Here is a 21821-nt window from a genome sequence, read left to right on the forward strand (position 1 = left end):
ACAAGTAATCAGTATGAATTAGGAACATGTAATTTTTCTTCTTGGTGTTTATTGCCATTACTTTAACGATAAGAAAAAGCAGAAGGGTAATTGTGCAGATGCAGGTTTAAAAGTTGTATATTCATCAGTTCAAACCCTTTAAATTGATAGTGATGGAGCACAACTGTTCTAATTCCCAGTCATTTGGAAGGATTTGCTGTGACCCCAACTTAACATGTAAACATGGCAAGGGATATGAGTACAATTCCTCTGGCGTTCACTGAACTTGAGGGGAATCTTTATTTGACTGCTATAGGCTTCAGGATGAGACTCCAACAGAGAGCAGAATTTGAGAAGATATGCATGATGGTCTCAGGGACAACACCTCTCTTGGGATGGCACTCACCCTCAGTTGCATTCTATAGAATCTATTCTTACAGACCTTAACCCTCATCTTACCATAATGACAAATCCTGCCTATCCTAATGCATGAACACTCCACACTTTGGCTGTGATCTTTATTCACCAGAGTGAATAAAAAAATAATCATTTAGATTCCAATAAAACTGGCTACAGAAACTTATCCCATAAGTCTACAGAACTCAAAGGAGAATAGCTTATTTTCTGTGTGAAATTGATGCATTTGCTAGTTCAATTTAATCTGCAAAATTCAAAGATGATCTATATTGTATTATATTGTACTGTACCATATTGTACATTAAAATACAATACAATATCATACAATACTATACTATGATCTTTGCAGATGGGATTTTGAGTCAAAGTTCTGTTAAAGAAAAGGCAACATATCTTTTTTCAAAAATATATATATCAGCAGTTATGCTAATGAGAGTTACCAACTCTGTGCATTCCTGTTTATGAGTGTACATGTAGAAGTGTAAATATGAGCTGAGTGCTTATTTTCTTTGTCAGCTTCATTAACTCTCTTCCCTTCTGGGAGCGCTTGGATCCTAGAAAAGCAGGCAAGGTAAAGAAGCAGGCAAAGAAGAGAATTTTAATATATATGTTTTGGTCATCTTGAATCAAAAACACTTAAATTCATCTGTTTTTTTTTATGTCAGCGAAGTTTTTGTTGCACTGGGAAAATATCAAACATTCTCAACTTTTCTAATAAAAAAACCCCTCAACCTGCATGAAAAATGTAATTTTCTTAAACACAGTACCGTGAGGAATAATTGCAACTTGTCACGGAGACTGGTTATAATTATGTCTACTGTTAGTTATGTCTCCTTGTGAAGTTAGCTTTTCAACTATATTGTTGTCTAATGCAACACCAGTTATTAACATGTTGAAGATATTATTTTTTGATAATGAAGAAGAATAAAATGAGTCTGCATAGTAGGGTGAAGGGTACAAAGACAAAATAAGTGCTTATTGCAAAGATTTTAAATCTAGGTTTTCCCTTACTGAAGAAAGAAATAGACTACACAAAGGGCCAGCTTGCTTATTCCAGACCTTGATTAGTTTGTTGTTTTGTTTTCATTTAACCTGAATGCTTATCAGACACAGGGCTAGACCTGACACTTTACAGGCTTCTCTGAGTGAAATATTGCTGTTAGTTGACAATACTTCAAATAAAAAAAAAGCTTAGTAGTTGCTCCAGCAATTTCTAAGAATATAATTCTTTGTTGCTCTGTAATTTCTTACACAAATTCTTTGAAAGCACATTCAGTACATCTTATTGTATTTGGGAAGGAGAAAAAAAAGGAGTTCATAATTTTTTTTTTTTTTTTTTTAATTTTTAGTTTTTCTTCTCATTCCGTCACTCACAGTCAAGTTTTTGAAACCTTTAGTGAGGACTTGGGCTCACAGAGAATGTTTCCAGGCTGGGATCTGAAAAACAGGCTAAAAAGCAATGCAGACATGTCAGTAAATTTTTCAGAAGTGACTAATAGTTTCAAGTATCAGAATTTTAAACTGCCCAGAAGGTATTCTGTGAAAATCAGAGTCCTTGAGTAAGTCTTAAATTGGGTGCTCGACTTGGGGGCATGCAAAATCACTTGGGAAATCAGACAATCTTGGCCATATGCTTAATATGTTAACTCCACTTGACTAGGTCCTTTCTATACATTGCTTCCCCAATTTGCAGTTGTTTTTGTGTTGTAAATAAGATACCCTCGACAAAACCCAACACAGACATGAAAGTTCCCCAGGAAAACTGAAGAACCTTTCTCTTGTTAAACGGCACCCTAATTATGGAGGCAGTTTTACAAACAGTCCCCTGGGGGAAACATTTTCGTTCTCATCAGGAAGGCTCTTGAATAAAATAACACCTTTGCTAACTTCATTTATTTACAACAGGACATAAGAATGAGATTGGGTTAGATTTATTGCCATTACATCACGGATGCTCAGTAATTCATAAAACATTGAGTCTAGGAGTTAGCACTGCTGTTATTTCCTCTGATGCCTGACCTCACCACAGTCTAATAACATACAGGAAATCCAGAAGACAAAGGGGGAAAGAAGTGGTCTTGAATGCTAAAAATAACCATAGAAAACTAGTACAATCATGTAATAGACTTTGGCCCAATAATTTATTTAACATAATAGTAGAATCTGCTAAAGCAATTAGAATCTGTTCCAAATGTTTTTAACGGAAAATATGTTGGGGGTAAGAATAAGAATACTAAAAGAGTTGAGACTTTTAGTTTCTTGTACTGGTTTTAGTTTTGTGTATCTTATTGCTTACATATGCAGACCACTTAATAACTAGACTAGAACAGACAGTCATTGTATGGTAGTTATATTTTCAGAGGTCATCCTATACGAGTCAGACGGTGATCTCAGGTGATGTATTACACTTGACAACCCAGAAAGTTGCAGTACAAAGACATTCTAATTCACAGTGTCCTCTGAGAATTGTTCAATATCCTTCATTGTATCTAGACTCTGGTATGCTATCGGGATGGCATTTTTGGTGTCTTTACTAATCACTCAAGGTTAGCATGTCATTCATATTAACAGTGCTGTTTTTGGTTGGTTGTTTTTATGTGTGTGAATGTTTTGAAAGTTTTGCTAAAGGGATAATGACTCTAAAATGAAATACTGTTCATGTCTACTCATTTATTTGTGTTATCCAGAATTAGAACAATATTTTGCCTAATGTACTAATTTAGTTGGTATTTTAGACTTACTGCAAATGGGTAAATAGCTTCTCAGAAAAACAAAAGGGAACCCAACTTGCACATATGTTAGATAAGACTGGCTCACAAACACATTCTTCTTTTTTGAACAGGGCTCACAAACATATACTTCTTTTTTGAATAGCTGTTCGGTTTGGCTAGGCCTGCCCTCTTATGCTGCACAGTTGTTTGAAAGATGCTATTCTTCATGTAACTACCAATATAAGTATTCAGACTGGGATGTCAGGTGTGAATAAGTCTTCACTATTTGACAGTATCACTTTCTTTGTCTTCCAGTTAGAGACAGAAGGAATCAAACTAGAGATAATGAATAGATTAAAATAGCTGTTTCTGAACAGCCCATTCGGCTGTTTTCCCTTTCATTAAATTAACTGAATTACAATAATGTAGATAGATAATTAAATAGATTGATAGATGGATGACAGACAGATATAAAACACTTCCCTCTTTGCAAAGGTTTCTGATAACTTAATGAATATTAATTCATTTAATTTCAAAAAGTAGCAGAGAAGTATGGGACTTCCTATATTTTATTCAACCAGAGCTATTGAGAGTTGTCTAAATTCAGTTCAGTCTAGGTAGACAAGTTTTCTGATCTTTACCCAAGATGACTACTATATTTTAATATATATTTTGAATACTGTAAGCCAGAAAAACTTGTAAGTATGAATGACACATTGAGGTAAAAGGAGACACAGAAATCTAGAGCTCTGTACTGTTTTCATTAATCTACAAAAGGAAGCATGGAGGTAAAGGTGATTGCTACAGCTCAGTATCAAAAATAACATTTTCAGCTATCCAAATTTTAGTGAATTCTGATAGTGTGGTTGAGTGCAGAGAGTGTTTTGGGATCTGAAAAGGAAGAGAGAGATTAGCTGATGGACTCTTGGAGAGGAGCTGAGTGATCAAGAATCTGGGCAAGCTTTTTGAGAACAAGCACAGAGAGGTGGGCAGATACTCACCATCAGTTTTGCAGTTTCTTTCTTCAACAAAGATCCTTCTCAATTGCCATTATTATAGCATAGAAAACCAAGAGGCAGGTCCTACAGAAGCTGGAGACCTTTTCTTAGGAACAGCATTTTACTAAAAATTCTCACTTAAGAGTGATTTCCCACAGGGTTTTAAATCTGGTTTCCGATAGCTTGATTCTGCTGAGCCCCAAGTTGGAAAACAAAATATAATAAAGGTGTTCCAGAGTCCAGTATCCTCCAAACATGTGCAAGTAAAACAAATGGAGACTAAATAATGAAAGTCAGACACTCATTGTACTTCTTCCCCCCTCCCCCCCCCCCCCCCTTTTATTTTAATAATTAATAGCTTGAAATAGTTGCATTATTGCTCCAGTCACTTTTCACCTATTTCCCCAGTGGCTACCACTTTCCTCAAAGTTTACAATTGTTTTAATATTTCTATTTTTTGCATAATTTCTCACATTATATTTATTTACACTTGCACTTTTTAAAAAATAAGGTCATTCCTCTGGGATGACTTTAATAAAAGTTTCTTATTAAAAGTTCCATAACAGTGTGGTTCCCAAACCTGAAACCAAAGTCCTCAGATTTAACAGTTTTCATGATTCAATAGATTAAGTGTGAAATAGGAAATATAATAACAACATAGCCATATCCCACACAGTTGTTCCACTTAAAATTCTTCTTGAAAAGTAACAGAATTCATAAATAAATCACTTCTCATAGACTGAAAGGTACTTAAAAGTCTCTGTGAAATATCTTTCATATAGTCATAAAATATATGCTCAGAAAGTTGTACTAGAGGAAAATAATGAAAAAACGATATTACTATATTGAAGAGGAGAAAAAAAAAATAAAGGAAAAAAATGTAAAATCATCAGCCTGTGTTCTCAAAGTCACATGTATCCTATCAGCTGTCTCAGCAGTATTCTATGGGCTATGTCCTGTTTGCTCAGACCTAAATTCATATAAAGCATCTTCTATAGTCAATGAAGAGTGACCTTGCCTTTGGGAGTTGCTGTTCTTGATTGGGCTGACTCGTCATTCACAGGTACTTGTTGCTTTCTGCTGACTGTGATTTGGGCAGCAAATTTATCATGTGCAGTTAATGCCTCTGTGTAGAAGAGATAAATCCAAACCTTTTCTATAGTCTTTTTTTCTCTGAGCAGGAAGTGAGGCTTTTCCCTTTGTTCTCACTGATGCTGAGAACAGATTTAACTGCCAGCAACTTCTGTCTCAGCTAAGAGACATTACCGTCTGCCTTTAAGTCCTTCAAAAGTCCTTCTCCATGTATTGTCATACTCCAGGCAGGTTATTTTGTTTTTTCAATTTTGTTCTTCCCTTCCCTTCCCTTCCCTTCCCTTCCCTTCCCTTCCCTTCCCTTCCCTTCCCTTCCCTTCCCTTCCCTTCCCTTCCCTTCCCTTCCCTTCCCTTCCCTTCCCTTCCCTTCCCTTCCCTTCCCTTCCCTTCTTTCCTTCCTCTCTTCCTCTCTTTCTTTCCACAATCTGTTTCTTATATAAAAGTCTTCATATTAGTACAACAGAATCTGTGAGAATAGCCAGGGAAATATTAACCTCAGTAGTGCTCATAGGTGTGGCCAAAACTACCTTTTCTAGTTAAACAAAAGAGGTGTTATTTCCGAAGTCTCCTGGCAACTTGAATGTTTCTGGACCATCCCATGATTGTTTATCAGCTTGTCATGATGATCAACTAGCCTTTGTAGGTGCCTTGGAGATATGCTCCTTGGTATTTATGGTTTAAGGGTTACAAGAGTAAGGATATGAGTTCCTTCAATTGCACTAACACAGCTGAGGAGCATCACTGCAGTCAAATCCTTTTATATCTTCCATACCTTATAAGCTAAGCCTGCAATACCTCTTTTCTGACTGTATGCATTCCATCAACATAGCTTCTTCAGATCATCTACTTGTTCTGCATTAATTCATCATTGGCCAGCAGTGGTTTTGTTGTATTAAATTCTGCACTTCTGCAACAGTTTCTGTGTGAATTGCACAAGAAGAAAAATTGTCTTTTCTCTAATAATCACCAGTTTTCTTACAAGTCATAAACAGTACAAAACTAGGAAAGAATATTTAAAATATAATAACAAAAAGCAGTTAGTGTGTGCTGTTATCTTTCTTCTCCTTGCTTTATTGAGAGAGTTCTGGACTGGGTGGCAGCTGAAATAGATGCAAAGAAAAGACATTAAAAGTTTTAATACTGTGTATACATACAGAGTTATGTATATGTGGATATATATGTGGATTTTCATTTATGTGTACGTATATATGGTTGCAACAAAAGTTATGCCTCCTTCTTATTTCCATGAAAACTACAACCCTTAACAGATACAAAGAGCACAATAACACTATTTCATAGAGTAAATTCCAGCTACAAAATACTGATTTTCATCATGGTCACCACCATTACCTATGCATTTTCATCAGCTATGAACAAGAGCCTGTACGCTGCAATCATAAAAATCTGCACCAATGGAGATGATTTGCTGTAGCTGTCACCACCGCTGAAACATACCACCACCACCTCACTGTGCCACATCCACTGTTTGGTGTCCATACACTCATAGCAAGCATCAGTGAATGCCAATGGGTGTAATTTTTTCCACATGGAGAATCTCAGTGACACACTTTTGCTTCATAAATACTTCCATGTCAAACGCCATTTTGTCAGACTTCCCTTTTGCTGTCATCTGTCACATGGTGACAAAACATAGCAAAATATTGTTGGGAAGCTTCGACCTCTTGTGTCATACCACCAACATCCGCCTCTGATGTCATGGGCCATAACTAAATAGGAGGCATTAGTTTTGGACCAGCCCTTGTGTGTGTCTAGCATTAAATGAGAAGGTTGGTGGCCCTGCATGTGGCAGGGGGGTTGGAGATTCATGATCCTTGAGGTCTCTTCCAACTCTGGCGATTCTGTGATTCTGTGTGTGCGTGTGTGTGTAATGTTTTATATATATATATATTTAAAGCATTATATATAGAGAGAAAGCATTATGTATATATATATAACTTTAGGTTGGTATGGTACTGGCTGGCTGAATTCTATTGCTAGTTATGAAATAAGTCTTGTCAAGTAGCAATGTCTTGTCACCACTCATTATCATGACATAGGAAATTTATTCCAGACATGTTTCAGATGTTCGAAAGTGAATCACAATAGCCTGTAAAATAGTGGAGTAAAAGAATGGCAATCATCAGAACTTTTACATTTATTTCAAGGTCTGAATGAAATATATTTCTTTCTGTCCAAGTCTTGACATCTATCAAACTGTGCGCTACAGGAAAGCACATATTTCAAGAAGCCAGCTACAGAAATGTATCAGTGAGATGAGGACAGGCTGAGAGAGTTGGGACTATTCAGCTTGGAGAAAGTAAAGCTCTGAGAAGACCAGAGGGTGGTCTTTCAGTATCTAAAGAGGGACTACAGGAAAGAAGCAGACAGACCCTTTACCAGAGTCTGTTGTGACAGGACAAGGGAAAATGGTTTCAAATTTAAAGAGAGGAGATTTACACTGGGTATAAGGAAAAAGCTTTTTATGTAAGTAAAAGTGAAGCACTGGAATAGATTGCCCAGAGATGGGTCTCATGTCTCACCCTCGAAACATGCAAAGTTAGGCTGAATGGAGCTCTGAACAACCTGATATAGCTGTGAATGTCCCTGTTCATTGAAGGACTGTTGGACTAGAAAGGGCCTTATAATAAGTAAGGCCTTATTTAAGAGTCCCTTCCAACGCAAAACATTTTATGATTCTATGGTATCACTTACAATCTAAGCTTTCTAGGCTTCCACTTGAGGTCAGGGGGAGATGGGACAGGGATAAGTACATAGGAAAGGTTTTATTTCTCTGTTGACTGTATTTTTGGTGTACAGACAGAGATGGTTTGACTTCAATACTCTAAAAGGTATTTGGGCATATTGCCCTATTTGTGATAGGTTAGACTTCCCATAGTATGTTTATCAAAACTCTCTGGGGCTTCAGGCTATCCAAGATACATTCATTTGACACTTAACAGTGATATATTTATAGTTATTAGCCACTGATACATTTGGAAACTTATTATATATAATGTGTGCCTACATTGCATTTTAACTGAAATATGAAAACACTGTGGGATTTCCCTGTCATACCTCCTATTTTAAATGGTTTATTCTATAATCACAAAGAAAAGGGTAGATCATTTTTGACTTAGGCTGACCCAGTATCCACTCTTTTTTGCTCACTACATACCAATATCAGTGAAGTTACAGTGACATAAACCAGAGGAATATAGTCAAAAATCAGATCCTTCCTATATCAAATCACTTTCCACATCTGTTTCCTATTTGTCTCGTAATGACAAATGGAATAATCTTGGGAATATCTTCTGCTCTAACTGTCCTGCCACTGACTTTATAGCCTTATCAAATATCCATTGGTGTGCATGTTGAGCAATTATCATCTACTAAGAAGAAATCCCAAGTAAATGTAGATTGTTAATAACATTTTTCAATAATGGCTTGTAGCATTAGTGCCTTTTTATATTACTGTAGTTGAAGTAGAGCATTCTCCTGAATTTACTGCTTTTATTTATTGTGCAAGTTCTATATATGTACATGCAGCATTTAAAAAAAAAAATAAATCTTTTTCATTATTAAATCATTTCTGTTCAGGAGTAAAGTCAGAAAATTGCATAGAAGTGAGGAATGTGTCTGGACTATTAAAAAGTAGAAAGGACAAAAGGAAAGTAATAAATTTAATATTGTGCAAGATATTACAGATACAGGTTGACTGTATAGATATAATCAAGCAGGCTACATCTACAAGATTGTTCTAGGATTAAATTTCAGAAAGTTTTTGTTGTTGCTGTTGTTTTTAAGAGAGGGAAAAAAAAAAGCTTTCATTAAGGGTGCAATGGAAGCTCTTCAGGACTTGTTTCGATAAAACTAAAGCTGAGTATAGTCTGTGCTGGCAGTAGTCTTCTCTCAAATGGAAGCTACATATTTCTATACATTGTAATATTTTCTCAGTTGATTTATTCTATGAATACATATATTTTAGTCATATTCCGCTCTACTTATTTTTGTTTCTTTTCTTAAAACAGATAATTATCTCTGATCAGACAGCAAGAAATTTGTATTTAATTTATATTTATTAAAGGACTACCTTCATTGTCTACCTCAAAGAATTTTTAGGTATTAGCGACTGAGAACTGGGTGCATAGAATAATTCCCAGAATTATTGCCGGAGTGTGTCCTGGCTTTGGAGTTCCATGATTTAGTTAGATGTCAATGGCAATTAACCACAGTGCAGATGGGAAAATGGAAATTTTAGCTTTTACTGTGCCCTATGCAATTCTTCTATCAACATAATGTCTACTATGCAAAAAGCATTTATTATTCTGGTTTTACCCTTAGTGTAAAACATAAAGTAAACAAACTATTATGTTTGATTGGCAGATTTGGTCCCCCAGTTAAAATTAAAATCATTAAATGTACTGAAAAGCCAATTGCTTTGGATTTACTGATCTTGATTTGAGTTAGTGTTGACTGAGGCCCTTTTTAATCTTGTTTTATAACCCCATGCACTGTTCCCCCAACTGCCATTTTGTAAAAGTTGCGTTGCACATTACTGAAAAACAGCTTTGCTGATGAAGTTAAAATTGTATTTGATCATGCAAAACCAGTAGGTCACTAAGAACTCAAGTTCAGGTTTAACATCCTGTAATGCATTAATCTACGCTTTCATTTTTGCGGACAAAACATTGAAATTCCAGCTTCTTCAGTTAAAATTAAACAGCCATATTCTTTGTGAAAGCACAGACAGTTCAATGAAAGCAGATAAAGTGTATGTGAAGTAGACTAGATGAGGCACAAGCTGTGTTTATTTGTGCTTTTGAGTACCATCAGCACAATATTGATTAGAAATGGGGACTTTTTCCAGATATTCTCCTAGTGTAATTTCACTTCTCTTGAGCCAAAAAAACCCCCACCAAACAGTATGAATTACATATGCTGTACTCTATTTAATTCAACCTATTTTTAGCGTCATTTCATCAAATAAAATGATTTTTTTCTTTCTTTTTTCCACTCCACAGGACAACATTTTTAGGATGGAAGATTCACATTTTGAAAACGGCCGAGGGAAAAGCCCTTATGATCCTAAATTGCTGACAGCTTCTCTTTTAGTAGGTAGGTGCCAGAACATAAGTTCAATGAGATGTTCATTCACTGCCAGTTCCCTGCCATTTTTATTTGTTTATTTATTTATTTTTGCTCTTCACAGCACCTATGGTACAACTTTGTTTTTTGTGTTTTCTGTCTAAGCTGAAGTAGTCATTAGTCATTCCAGTTTCATTTTTCAATACGGTTGGCCCAGCCGTCATGACAGCAGAGTTTGTGTAAGACAAGATTCCAGTATCACACTAACTGCTTTACCCCTATGTGACATCTTGTTTCTTCAGACTCAGAACTAGGTGACTCTGGAGGTATTTTAACTGCCCACTTTACAGTGTGTCCTCACAGGTGGTTGCACCAGCACATCTGGGAGCAAAGTGAGAACAGGAATAAGCAATTCTTTGTATCAGTACTGTAGTCAAGTAAAGTCCATCACCAGGTTGTACTCACATCTGAGCTGAAGATATACAAACATTCACAGGTCCAGGCCTTAAAATGATGTTTCAGTTGAAGAGATGTATCTGACTGTGAATGCAATTAAAGTCTTATCCAGAATAGCGAGATTTCAATAAATTAAGTATATTTGAGTTAGTAATACTTAGTTTCATAGAATATGTATGTATGGAGCACCTGGCATATGTTAATCTAATTGAACTAATCTAATCGATTTAATTTATATAATTGATTTAATTTATGTAATTGAATTGTGTTTGTTGTTTTTCCTTCTTCCTTCACAAAAAATGCTTTGTGAGATGAAATTAAGAGAAGAAGAAATTGAAAGCAAAACAAATTTGATTCTTATTTCTGTAAGATCTCTGCCTAAGAGTAGCCACTTTATTCTTAACGTGTAACTTTCTGGCACTTAATCACAACTTCAAATACAAGGGGACAGCAGTAGTCTCAGAAGCCTGCAGATTTTCTTATCACAGAAGCCTTTGGAAAATGACACATAACGAGATACACTGTGTTCCCTGGGACTACATATGTCTAGTATTGCTTAGTGACTACAAATTTTATTTGCATTGTATTTAAAAGTGAAACTATTCAAAAGAGGCAACAACAAAAATTTAATCTTCAGCGTACCTCATTTCCTGATCTTCGAAGTTCCTAATGTTCACAGGTGATGGGCTACCCTGGGGACATGCACTTTTTGAAAGGAAAAACAAGAAAGGCTTCCACATCTTGCCCCAACTTGTATCCTGAACAAACAGAAAGAAAGAAAGAAAAAAACAGTATGTGTAAAAGTCCAGTGTATAAATTAGCGCCTGGAGCAACTTGAATTTGTGTCAAAGCTACTCTCAAGGGATTGGCTTTACTATTTACTTTAATGTACAATAAAGAAAGAGAATGATGACAAGCCAGTATTACACGGTATACCCGGTATGCAACTGCACAAAGTCAACAGTGTCTAACTTTTCACATTCCTTTTTTTTCTACTCAGTTATGCACAAATATGATTGTCTTATTTCCCTTGGCTTAGATTTCAAGTCTTTAAAGCATCTTTGTTTTCTTGAGTCCACTCCCTATCTCAATAATTTTCACTCCATGTACTATTCCTCCTAATAAACAGTAGACTGAGCATCATATTTTGTTTTAAATCAGACTTCCATTAGAGTCATGGTTGTATTAACACTGTAGAAAATGGCACAAATTCAACATTCAATGCCAGTGACTAATTGAGCTCCAGTGACTTACAAGATTCATGTTGAAGCTAAAATTAACATTCCTGCATCCTGAATGTGAACAGTCTTTCTGCTCCTAGCTACCTCACAGTTATATTGTGTCATTGATTATAATGTTGCAGTTGTTTAAATATTTTAGTGAAGAAGTTCCACTGATATTTAAGAAACTGTACAGCAGATTCACTCTGGTTCACGATGACTTAATCTCATCTTTGCCAAAATGCATAAAATTTATGTCAAAATTATAACCATAGGTAATTTTGTGTCCTCAAGTTAGGAGGTGAGAAGCCAGCCTTTCAGTACTCTGGAGGTGAGAGCATTGCCTGTATGAAGGGATGTGGTGCAACTGTTCTTTGAAGCAGTGAATGGGACTATGAAGGCCAGAAAAACCTCTTTATAACAAATACCTTACACCAAAAAGAATATGGATAGATGCCTTCTTCCCTTCTGAGCTGAGAGATAGCTCCTGGCCCTTGTCTGCTGTTATCAGTATTCACAAGCAACTAAGGGTTATCTTAGGTTCAAGAGAGCAAATGTAAAAAAAATTATTCAGCACTCATTAAAATGCAATATTATAATTAGTAACAAACTGTAGCTATAGCAAAAAAGAAAGAAGGCTGAGAAGAGTAAGTAATTTGTATGGTTAAATGTGGGAGGAAAAAAATAACTTCTGTTCTTCATCAAAAACACTAAAGAGAACTTTTTACTAAGTGGGGAAAAAAAAGAGTACATTCTTGACTCTCTAACTAGAAGGTAAATCTTAGGTAAGTGATATGTAATTACCTAGGCTGGAATTTGGTCAAAACACCAAGGTTAGTTTGCAAAAAGTAATTTAGGATTTTTAATAGCCCTTAGTACTCAAGGTTCTTATTTTACATTTCAGCTGAAACTCTTATTACTGTTAAAGGATCTTCATTGTTTCTTCTCTCCTAATAAAATTCAGTATTTGCAAAACAAACAAAAAACAAAAAACAAAAAAATTAAAAAAAACAACAACAGAAGTTCACCTTATTCAAACTGTTCCAGTATTTTTCTAATATTCTTTCTTTTCCTCATCCACCTGCAAACATTTTTTCATTATTTTTTTAAGAGTTGTTCATTAAAAGTAGTTATTGTTACTCTACTCTTAAGTAAACACCAGCTGGGAACATGATACAACTAGTTCCTAGTAATATCAGACATTATTCAGCCATTCCCATCTGTATACTGGTAATGAAACAATCCCCATTTGAGTGGGCTAATGCACGAATATGTAGAGACTAAGCAGTCTCTGGGCAATACACTGCAAGTGTGTATTCCAGGGCAGGATCAAAATGAGAGGAGCATGGTATTTGAAAAAAAAAAAAAAAAAATCACAGGAGAAAATTATTACTGAATGTGTTAGTCTAAAGCAATAGTATTGGGACAGTTGAAAATAACTCAGGGAAGGAGACAGCCATTGTTCCATTATTGGTCAGCTGCTGTTTAGCAAATGTTCCTTTGGGATTTTCAAAAGCTCTGATTATCCAGAACCCTCAAGGCTATTTATGGTTCTGTGTCTCACTGGTTTAAAAGAAAAAAAAGAATATCTCGATGTATCTATATATCTATCTATCAATCTATCTATCTTCACATTGTTTTAGATGCCTTTGTATTTTCAAATATGAATTAATGTGATCTGAAATTCATTAGACTCTTACAAAGCAAGAATTTGCTATCACTGTATTACAAATTAGCTATTAAGTACATCTGAGTTTCAGGATTTTAGAGTTTATTTTAGTTTCAGGGGTGTTTGGGATTTTGTCTTTAACAGGAGTGACTTCAAGGCACTACTATGTGCTTCTGAAAATCTTAACTTCAGTTATATGAATAAACATACAATAAAAAAAGACTACAGAGACAGAGAATCATAGAATGGCTTAAGCTGGTAGAGACCTCAAAGATCATCCCGTTCCTACCACCCTACTGCAGGCAGGGTTGCCATCTACTAGATCAGGCTCCCCAGTACCCCATCCAATCTGACCTTGGGATGGGGCATCCACAGCTTCTCTGTGCAACTTATTTCATTGCCTCAACATTATCTGAGTAATAAATGAGGAGTAAATTCCTCCTAATATCTAATTTAAATTTCTCCTCTTTTAGTTTAAAACAATTTCCCCTTGTTCTATCACTCTCAAATCATATAAAAAGTCCGTCTCCCTCCTGTTTGTAAGCTCCATTTAGATACTGGAAGGCCACAAGGTGATTGCCCCAGAACCTTCTGTTCTCCAAACTAAACAAGCCCAGATCCCTCAAATTTTCTTCATAGGAGAGGTGCTCCGGCCTTCTGGTGATCTTTCTGAGTCTTCTCTGAACCAAGTCCAACACCTCCGTGTCTCTCTTGTGCTGCATTTTAAGAATGCAGTCTTCTTTAAGAGCTTAATGGAAAAAAAAAATTGGCAAATAAATGCATACTGTTTAGCTTTTAGCATATTAACTTGGTGATGAACTTGGAGAGATGCTGGGAGAAGAGCCCTCCACTTCTATGACTCTTCTGTTCAATATGTGGGAAAAATTGTTCTTCTCCCTTAAATTAATAACCAGTAAACTTAATAGGTATATTTGCATGCATATGTTAAAATGCTGCTTCTTTAGCATGCAACAATTTGTATCCAATATATAGTGTTTTCTTTCTATGCAAACAACTGAGGGCCATCAGTTTGCTCTGTACAGGAAGCCATAGTCCTTGTTTTATGCTGTTGGACTGGAGATACAAAGTGGCAACTTTTTTTTTGTTGTTGTTTCATTCTCTCTGCCTGGGAGATGTTTGTCAGTTTTCTATTTAGTTCCGTTTCCTTCTTAAAGCCAATGAAGACTGCTTTGAAAACTACTACCAATGGAAATAGCACAGCAAAACTATCAGTGACATAGAAGAATAAATTCCTAGCATATCAATGAGCAAATATCAGCTGAAAAGATGGTCTGCATATGGAAGCAAAGATTAGCCTTCTTTTAACTATAAGAGAAGGTAAAAATTGTAGAATCATAGAATCACAAGGTTGGAAAGGACCTACAAGATCATCTAATCCAACCATTCTCCTATCACCATAACTACGCACTAAGCTACTAAATCATATCTTGTTGCACCTCTTAAACACCACCAGGGATGGCGACTCCACCACCTCTCTGGGCAGCCTATTACAATCCCTGACCACTCTTTGAGAGAAAAAGCTTTTCCTTATGTCTAATCTAAATCTCCCCTGGCATAACTTGTGGCCATTCTCTCAGGTCCTATTTGTTGTCTGGGAGAAGAGGCCAACCCCCTCCTCATCACAACCTCCCTTCAGGAAGTTGTAAAGTGCAGTGAGGTCTCCCCTGAGCCTCCTCCGGACTAAACAGTCCCAGCTCCCTCAGCCATTCCTCATAAGACTTGTGCTCTAGCCCACTCACATTAAATCTTAAGTAGTTTATCAACTGTTCTAACTCAAAGGATGTGCATATCTGAGGTATAAAATATTGAATCTTGTTGTTGTTTTAATTGACCTATTTCCTTATAAATAGTAAGTAAAATAGGGCTTGTTACTTTTTTTTTCTTCCCCTTTGATGTATATTGATTTATCCTAACTCACTTGGGAGTGGAAGAGAAGCAAATGAAGATAAGGTTGAAGATAAGGTTAAAGAAAGGTTAAGCATAGCATCAAAGCTATTTTCTCAAGCAAAAAGGTTTTACTTTCTTTAAATACTTAGCTGCATACCCTGTACATAATAATCACTATAATTAAGTGATTGCCTGTCCTTTAAAAACTTGAAAATGACATAGAAGAATGATAAATTGTTAATTAAGGATATGCTGTTCTGTTTCAATTCTGATTACACCTCCTGCTGGGCACGACTGATCTATTTTAATCTCTGCTGTGAATTCATTCAATTCCATGCCTTTCTGCTATCATATTTTCAGCCTTCCTGACTTTCATGGCTACCATATGGTACAGAGCCTCAGTAGGTTCAACAGATAATTTCATGGTATCAGTGTTCTGGGGAAAAGATGCCACTGATATCCAATAGGCATGCTTGGACATGGTTGTCCTATCATGCAAATATCTAAAATTGCCATTAAAAATGATAAACTCATTCTTAAATTGTGTGTTAAAATAAAGATAGAGTTCATCATGACCATGAGAAATGTATTACTTTAACTTAAAGAAATGGTTATTTCATCCTTAAGCTTCTCTTTCTCACAGGAAACTCATTTAAAATGAGTGACCTGAAAATAGCAGTTAGAAGCAATAATAATCTTTAACTCCATATTAGAAGTATAGAAGAGAGTATCTCATTTCCTATTTAGGCATAAAAGGGCAGAGTCCTGAAAAAGCATTTCTACCAATTTCATATGCAAGCTCTAATATTAATACTGGAAAAATACATGATAAATACTTGATTTTTTATTTTTATTATTATTATTTTTTAATGCCTGGATATCTTCTGTAAGTCTAGTTATTATGTATTTATTATTTTTATTTTCTCTACCAGTTGGCATGTATTTAATTTGATCTGGTCCATTGCGTTTAGACTATGTTTGTCTCCTCCAGAATTCTAGCTACTTCAAGAGACGAACATGGAGACTCTAATATTATGAGTTTCCTCTCCAGCTGGGCTATGTATGTGCCATTTAGGGGCTGAAGTATCACAGGTCAATTTCTAATCCTCTTGTTCACTGTGGTGTGCTTGGGGTTGAGGTAGTAGCAGACGATCTCATTTGCTCTCTCCCTTAGCTGCTGCACTTTGCCAGTCTCAGTTATAAAAGTAGCAGAAGCTGAAAACCATGTTCTGTCTTCTCTGAAGAAAATCCCTTTTTTAAGAGGATTTGCTGTTTAAAAAAAAAAAAAAAAAAAAGATGTTTCTGCATGAAAAAGCAAAGAGGTATGATGACTTTCTGAACAGCAAGTCAACGAGCCTCTCTCCACTTCTAAACACAGAATAACAAAACCCCTGCAGTGTGGGTAAAAAAATTCTGGAGGTCTCCAGTCAAAACTTCTGTTCAAAAGTTCAAAATAGAGTAACTTTATAGCTGAATAGATTTTGAGGAGTATTTTGTTTTTGTGTGTTGCTGTCTTCAAGGTATAGATGTACAGTCTCTCTCTATTCCAGCCTAAGTATACAAACATATCTTGGTAAAGTGTCTGCAATTGGTGGGTTCAGCTCATTTGAGAGGTTACAGTTAAGTTCTGCAGTGAAAAAGTGGGTCTAATCATATATTTTCAATGACAATAAATTGCATATGGTTTATTGCTTTGTAATTTTCTCATTACCCCCATTAGTATAATATAAACAAAGGACTGACAACTTTCTCTTACTTACCATGACTGGAAATTTGAGAAATGTTTCTTACAGTTACATCCTCCCACAGATGGAGAATTGTACTCTGGCACAGCAGCAGACTTCATGGGCAGAGACTTTGCCATTTTCCGAACTCTGGGGCATCACCATCCAATCAGAACAGAGCAGCATGACTCCCGGTGGCTAAATGGTATGTAAAATGTACATTTATCCAGTTACATTCATCTAGCTATTAAAGACTAGCACACGGCTTTGTTCCAACAACATCTGTGCCATATACACTCCTCCTTTATTTGGAGCAGAATTTTCTCTTAAACTAGTTAAACTAATCAAAAGTGATTTATAAAGAAGAATTTTTGTTTTAATTACATTGAGATTTGTGGAGTGTGATTAAATTTAAAACATATACAGAAACTAAGTTAACACAATTAAGCCACAGGAGCTGATTGCTGTAGGGTGTAAGTTGGACAGAAGCTCAAGGCCTGTGGAGGCATCAGCCACACGTCAACACAAAGTAGCTACAGAGCCTTGGGCAGGACTATGTTCTGTACAAGCTTTAAATTTTTACTGGATTGAAAGGAATCTGACACTGGCCACCAAGTCCAACAGAAAGTGAATCCACTGACTTTTCTGAGCAGTCCAGAGTTGTCAGTGGGTTGGAAAAAATGAAAGGAATCTTGGCTATTCCAAGTTATCGCATTTCAAAATATTCAGCAGCCCAAAAAAGAAAAAATATATATAATATGGATATTACTAAGCAAGCCTGTGGCTGCTTGTTCATCTGTATAGGGCGAGAGGAGAGGGATAGTTTCAGTGAAAATCTTGTTTTGACTTCATGTACCAAAATACTTTAAAATGTGTTTGGGTTCTCTATCCAATTTTAATGAAGTCTGAGGAGCTACAAGTTATGGTTTAGTAGCTTGTGGTAGCAATGGTAATGGGAGGACGGTTGGACTAGATGATCTTGTAAATCCTTTCCAATCTTTGATTGGATTCTATGATTCTATGAAACTTTCACTAACTAAAATGGATTTACACCAGAATTATGAGAATTTTGGAAATGAATATTCATCATTTAAAAAAGCTGCCATTTCATTTAAGTGGGCAAGTAATCTAGCTGTAGTTAATCTGTGTTAATTTATATTTTAATATTGAAAACTTGATTAGCTACTTTTTCTGTACGTGCTACTTGCATCTGCCAGACCTGCACTCCCGTGAAAAAATTGTGTTTAGATAGTTTTCACCTCTAACCATATTATTTATGTCTGTGCTAAGGTCTGGGTTTTCTTACATGATTCTGCAATTCAGTGCAAAGTGATCATGCAAAATTTTAGTATGTAACAGCAGCCAGTCTTTTAACAACGGTTTCTTTTCATTTAAAGTAAGGAAGTTCTCTGTCATTTATTATATTACATTTATGTACGATTAATAACATAATTTAAATATCATGGTTAAAATTATAAAGTTCTTTTGGAGGTTGGATGAACAAAACTATTTAAGATATGTAGGCTGCTCTGAAAGTAATGCCTCCTTTTTATTTCTGTGGAAACAACAGATGCAAAAAGAACAATAATGCTACTTGATAGAGAAAATTTTCAGCTACAAAATACTATTTTTCAACATAGTCATCACCTTTAGCTATGCATTTTCGTCAGCCTTGAACAAAAGACTTTTTGCCACATAAAACTGCCTCACTGTGCTCATACCTATAGTTTAGTTTCCATAAACATTTAGCAAGCATTGATGAATGTCAATAAGTGCAATTATTTTCTGTAGGAAATGAAGGAATTCAGTGGCACACGTTTGCTTCACATGCACTTCTATGTCAGACATCACTTTGGTAGACTGCCTCTATCCTGTCATCTGTTGCATGGCAACAAAATGTAATGGAATATTGGTGGGAAGATTCAGCCTCTACTGACATTCCACCAACATTCGCCTCTCATGTCGTGGACCAACGTAACAAAATAGAAGGCATTACTTTCAGAGCAGCCCTCATATATACACTGCATGTATTATCAGATAACCACATATGTGTATGCGTGTGTACATAGGTGTGTTTTTATCATGATGAGTTGAATGAATTTGACTTTTGTCCTGTTAAATTTAGTGTAGTCATAACAGCCATACAACTGTCAGGTCAGTTGATACTTGCCCAGTAAACCAGCAATATTGTTTATTAGTATATTTTTTTTACAGTAATAGAGAAGATAGCTGTACTTCAGAAAACATTACAGTACAATGTTACAGATATATCCATCTGTCTCAGAAACTGTCAGAGTAAAAATATATTCAATATAACGCATTGTTCATTTTCATTGTGATAGTTGTGATGACATAGAATACAGTCCTGCAAGCAAAATCTGCTTTTGTGCTCTAGATTTGCACAATGACAGCTGAGTCAGGAGCATTTATATGTTGGGAAAGCACAGCCACTGTCCACAGTTCCTGTACTTCATTGCTGAAAATGTGTCATTCCTTTGTGGATTCAGTTATCAGTCTTTCAGCACTAAATGTGAGAACTACTTTTCCCAAATTAGCACTAAGGTTACATTTGACAGAGTAGAAACCACAACCGCTTTATGCAAGATGGGAAGGTGAAGACATTTGCATATAAAGAACCGATGAATGTCAGGCTCTTAAGAATTTAAATATCGTCCAAAAGAAGCACAGAAGTAGAAAGGCAGTATTTACCATAACACACAGTGAAGATTATTTTCAACACTAAGTGTAGTTCTTAAACTTTCTTCCTGTATGGAAATACAAATTTAAGCTGGTTTAAAAATGCAAGAATCAAACAAAGGCTTTTAGAATTTATTCTCATAGCTCTATATAATTTAATAGACAATGATCCATAAGTACATTTTTGAAATCTGTCTCTCCCTTGTAAGTCAATGAAGTTGCATTACTAAGAGGCAAAATTTGACTTAAAGTCTGCACTACAGTGCTCCTATTAAAGGTTCTAAAACTCTACTGTTAATTTCCCAATGGTAATATCCTGGCAGCCTTTCTGCACAGGACTCCTCCTTTCAGCATCCAGCAAGGAAGTCCAAAAATGATAACCATTTGGATTTCAAACTCTTCAGACTTTGACTTTTTAATTTTTATATATTTATTTTTACTTTGGTCATTTGTCTATTTTTTAATGCAATTTAAAAGTTTTTTGATTGCATGTATTTAAGGTGAGTATCTTTTTAATAAAACATATTTGCATTGAAGGATGAGGTGTACTTAACATTCCTAAACATTTGTACGAACTAATTTTGAACCCTTGGTTTGCAGACATCTACACATTTTTTAGTAAAAACATGGATTGCTATGTAGTGATGGGTTTGCTTTTTCAGTTACTGTTCAGAATATGCTTATCCTCAGGTTAAAAACCACTATTGTAATGGACAGACACTGAAAACTTGATAAGGACTGCAATTATGACCAAAAAATGAACTCCTCATCCTCACAAAGCTTAAAAGATAGGTGGTGAGACAGCCAGTTGTAAGTCTTCTTGTACACTTGCAGGGATGGTGACTCAACCACCTCCCAGGGCAGCCTGTTCCAGAGCCTGATCACTGTCTCAGAGAAGTATTTCCTCACATCCAACCTGAATCTCCTCTGGTACAACTAGCAGCCATGTTCTTCTAGTCCTATCACTAGTCATGCAGGAAAATAGGCTGACCTCCACCTCACCACAACCTCCCTTCTGGCAGTTGTAGAATGCTCTAAAGTCTCCCCTGAGCCTCCTCTTCTCCAGACTAAACAATCCCAGTTCCCTCAGCTGCTCACAAGAACTGTGCTCAAGACCCCTCACCAGTTTTGTTGCCTTTCTCTGGATGTGTTCCAGGGCCTTGCTATCCTTCTTGTAGTGAAGGGCCCAAAGCTGAACACAGTACTGAAGGTGTAGCCTCACCGGAGCTGAGTACAGGGAGATGATCACTTCTCTGCTCCTTCAGGTTACACTGTTTCTGATACAAACCAGGCTGCTGTTGGTCTTTTTGGCCACCTGGGCACACTATTAGCTCATATTCAGCTGAGCGCCAACCAACACCCCCAGGTCCATTTCTTCCATACAGTCTTCCAACCACTCTGCTCCATGCCTGTAGCGTTACCTGGAGTGGCCAAAGTGCAGGACCTGGCACTTTATCTTGTTGAACATCATTCCATTATCCTCAGCCCAGTGATCCAGCAAAGTTCTTGCTCATGTTTACTTTGTTCAAAACAGAGATTTGAAAATGCTTTCTCCATATTAAAACTAAGGTCAGAGTGCAGAGAGTACAGCTTCTTGGTAACAAAAATGGAATGAAGGGGATACTTGTGCATGAGATTACAAATTTTCCCAGAATTTAAATATCATCTGGAACTGAACAACATACACAAGAAGTTTTCAGATTAAAGTATGAACACAGAGTTTCTACAGAGATTGCAGAATCACTTGTTGGAGATGTTCCACCTCTCATAATAAGACTAGTGCTGCTGGGAAGAGGGGTTTTAACTGTGCACAGCCCAAGGGAAGGTGCTGACCAGCAGCTCTTAAATATTTTTAAGTCTTTTAA

The 21821-nt window shown here is 36.1% G+C and overlaps 1 protein-coding gene across 1 annotated transcript in view; it reads left to right on the plus strand.

Annotated features, from left to right (window-relative positions):
* SEMA3A (semaphorin 3A) overlaps nt 1-21821 on the plus strand; it is a 171412-nt gene that overhangs the window by 90550 nt on the left and 59041 nt on the right. The window contains exons 5-6 of the mRNA XM_031591157.2: nt 10219-10312; nt 17345-17464. Of these exons, the coding sequence (XP_031447017.1) occupies nt 10219-10312; nt 17345-17464 (214 nt within the window). The remainder of the gene's footprint in view (nt 1-10218; nt 10313-17344; nt 17465-21821) is intronic.

Source organism: Phasianus colchicus, chromosome 1 (assembly GCF_987193195.1).
Source record: "Phasianus colchicus chromosome 1, bPhaCol1.hap1.1, whole genome shotgun sequence".
Taxonomy (NCBI): domain Eukaryota; kingdom Metazoa; phylum Chordata; class Aves; order Galliformes; family Phasianidae; genus Phasianus; species Phasianus colchicus.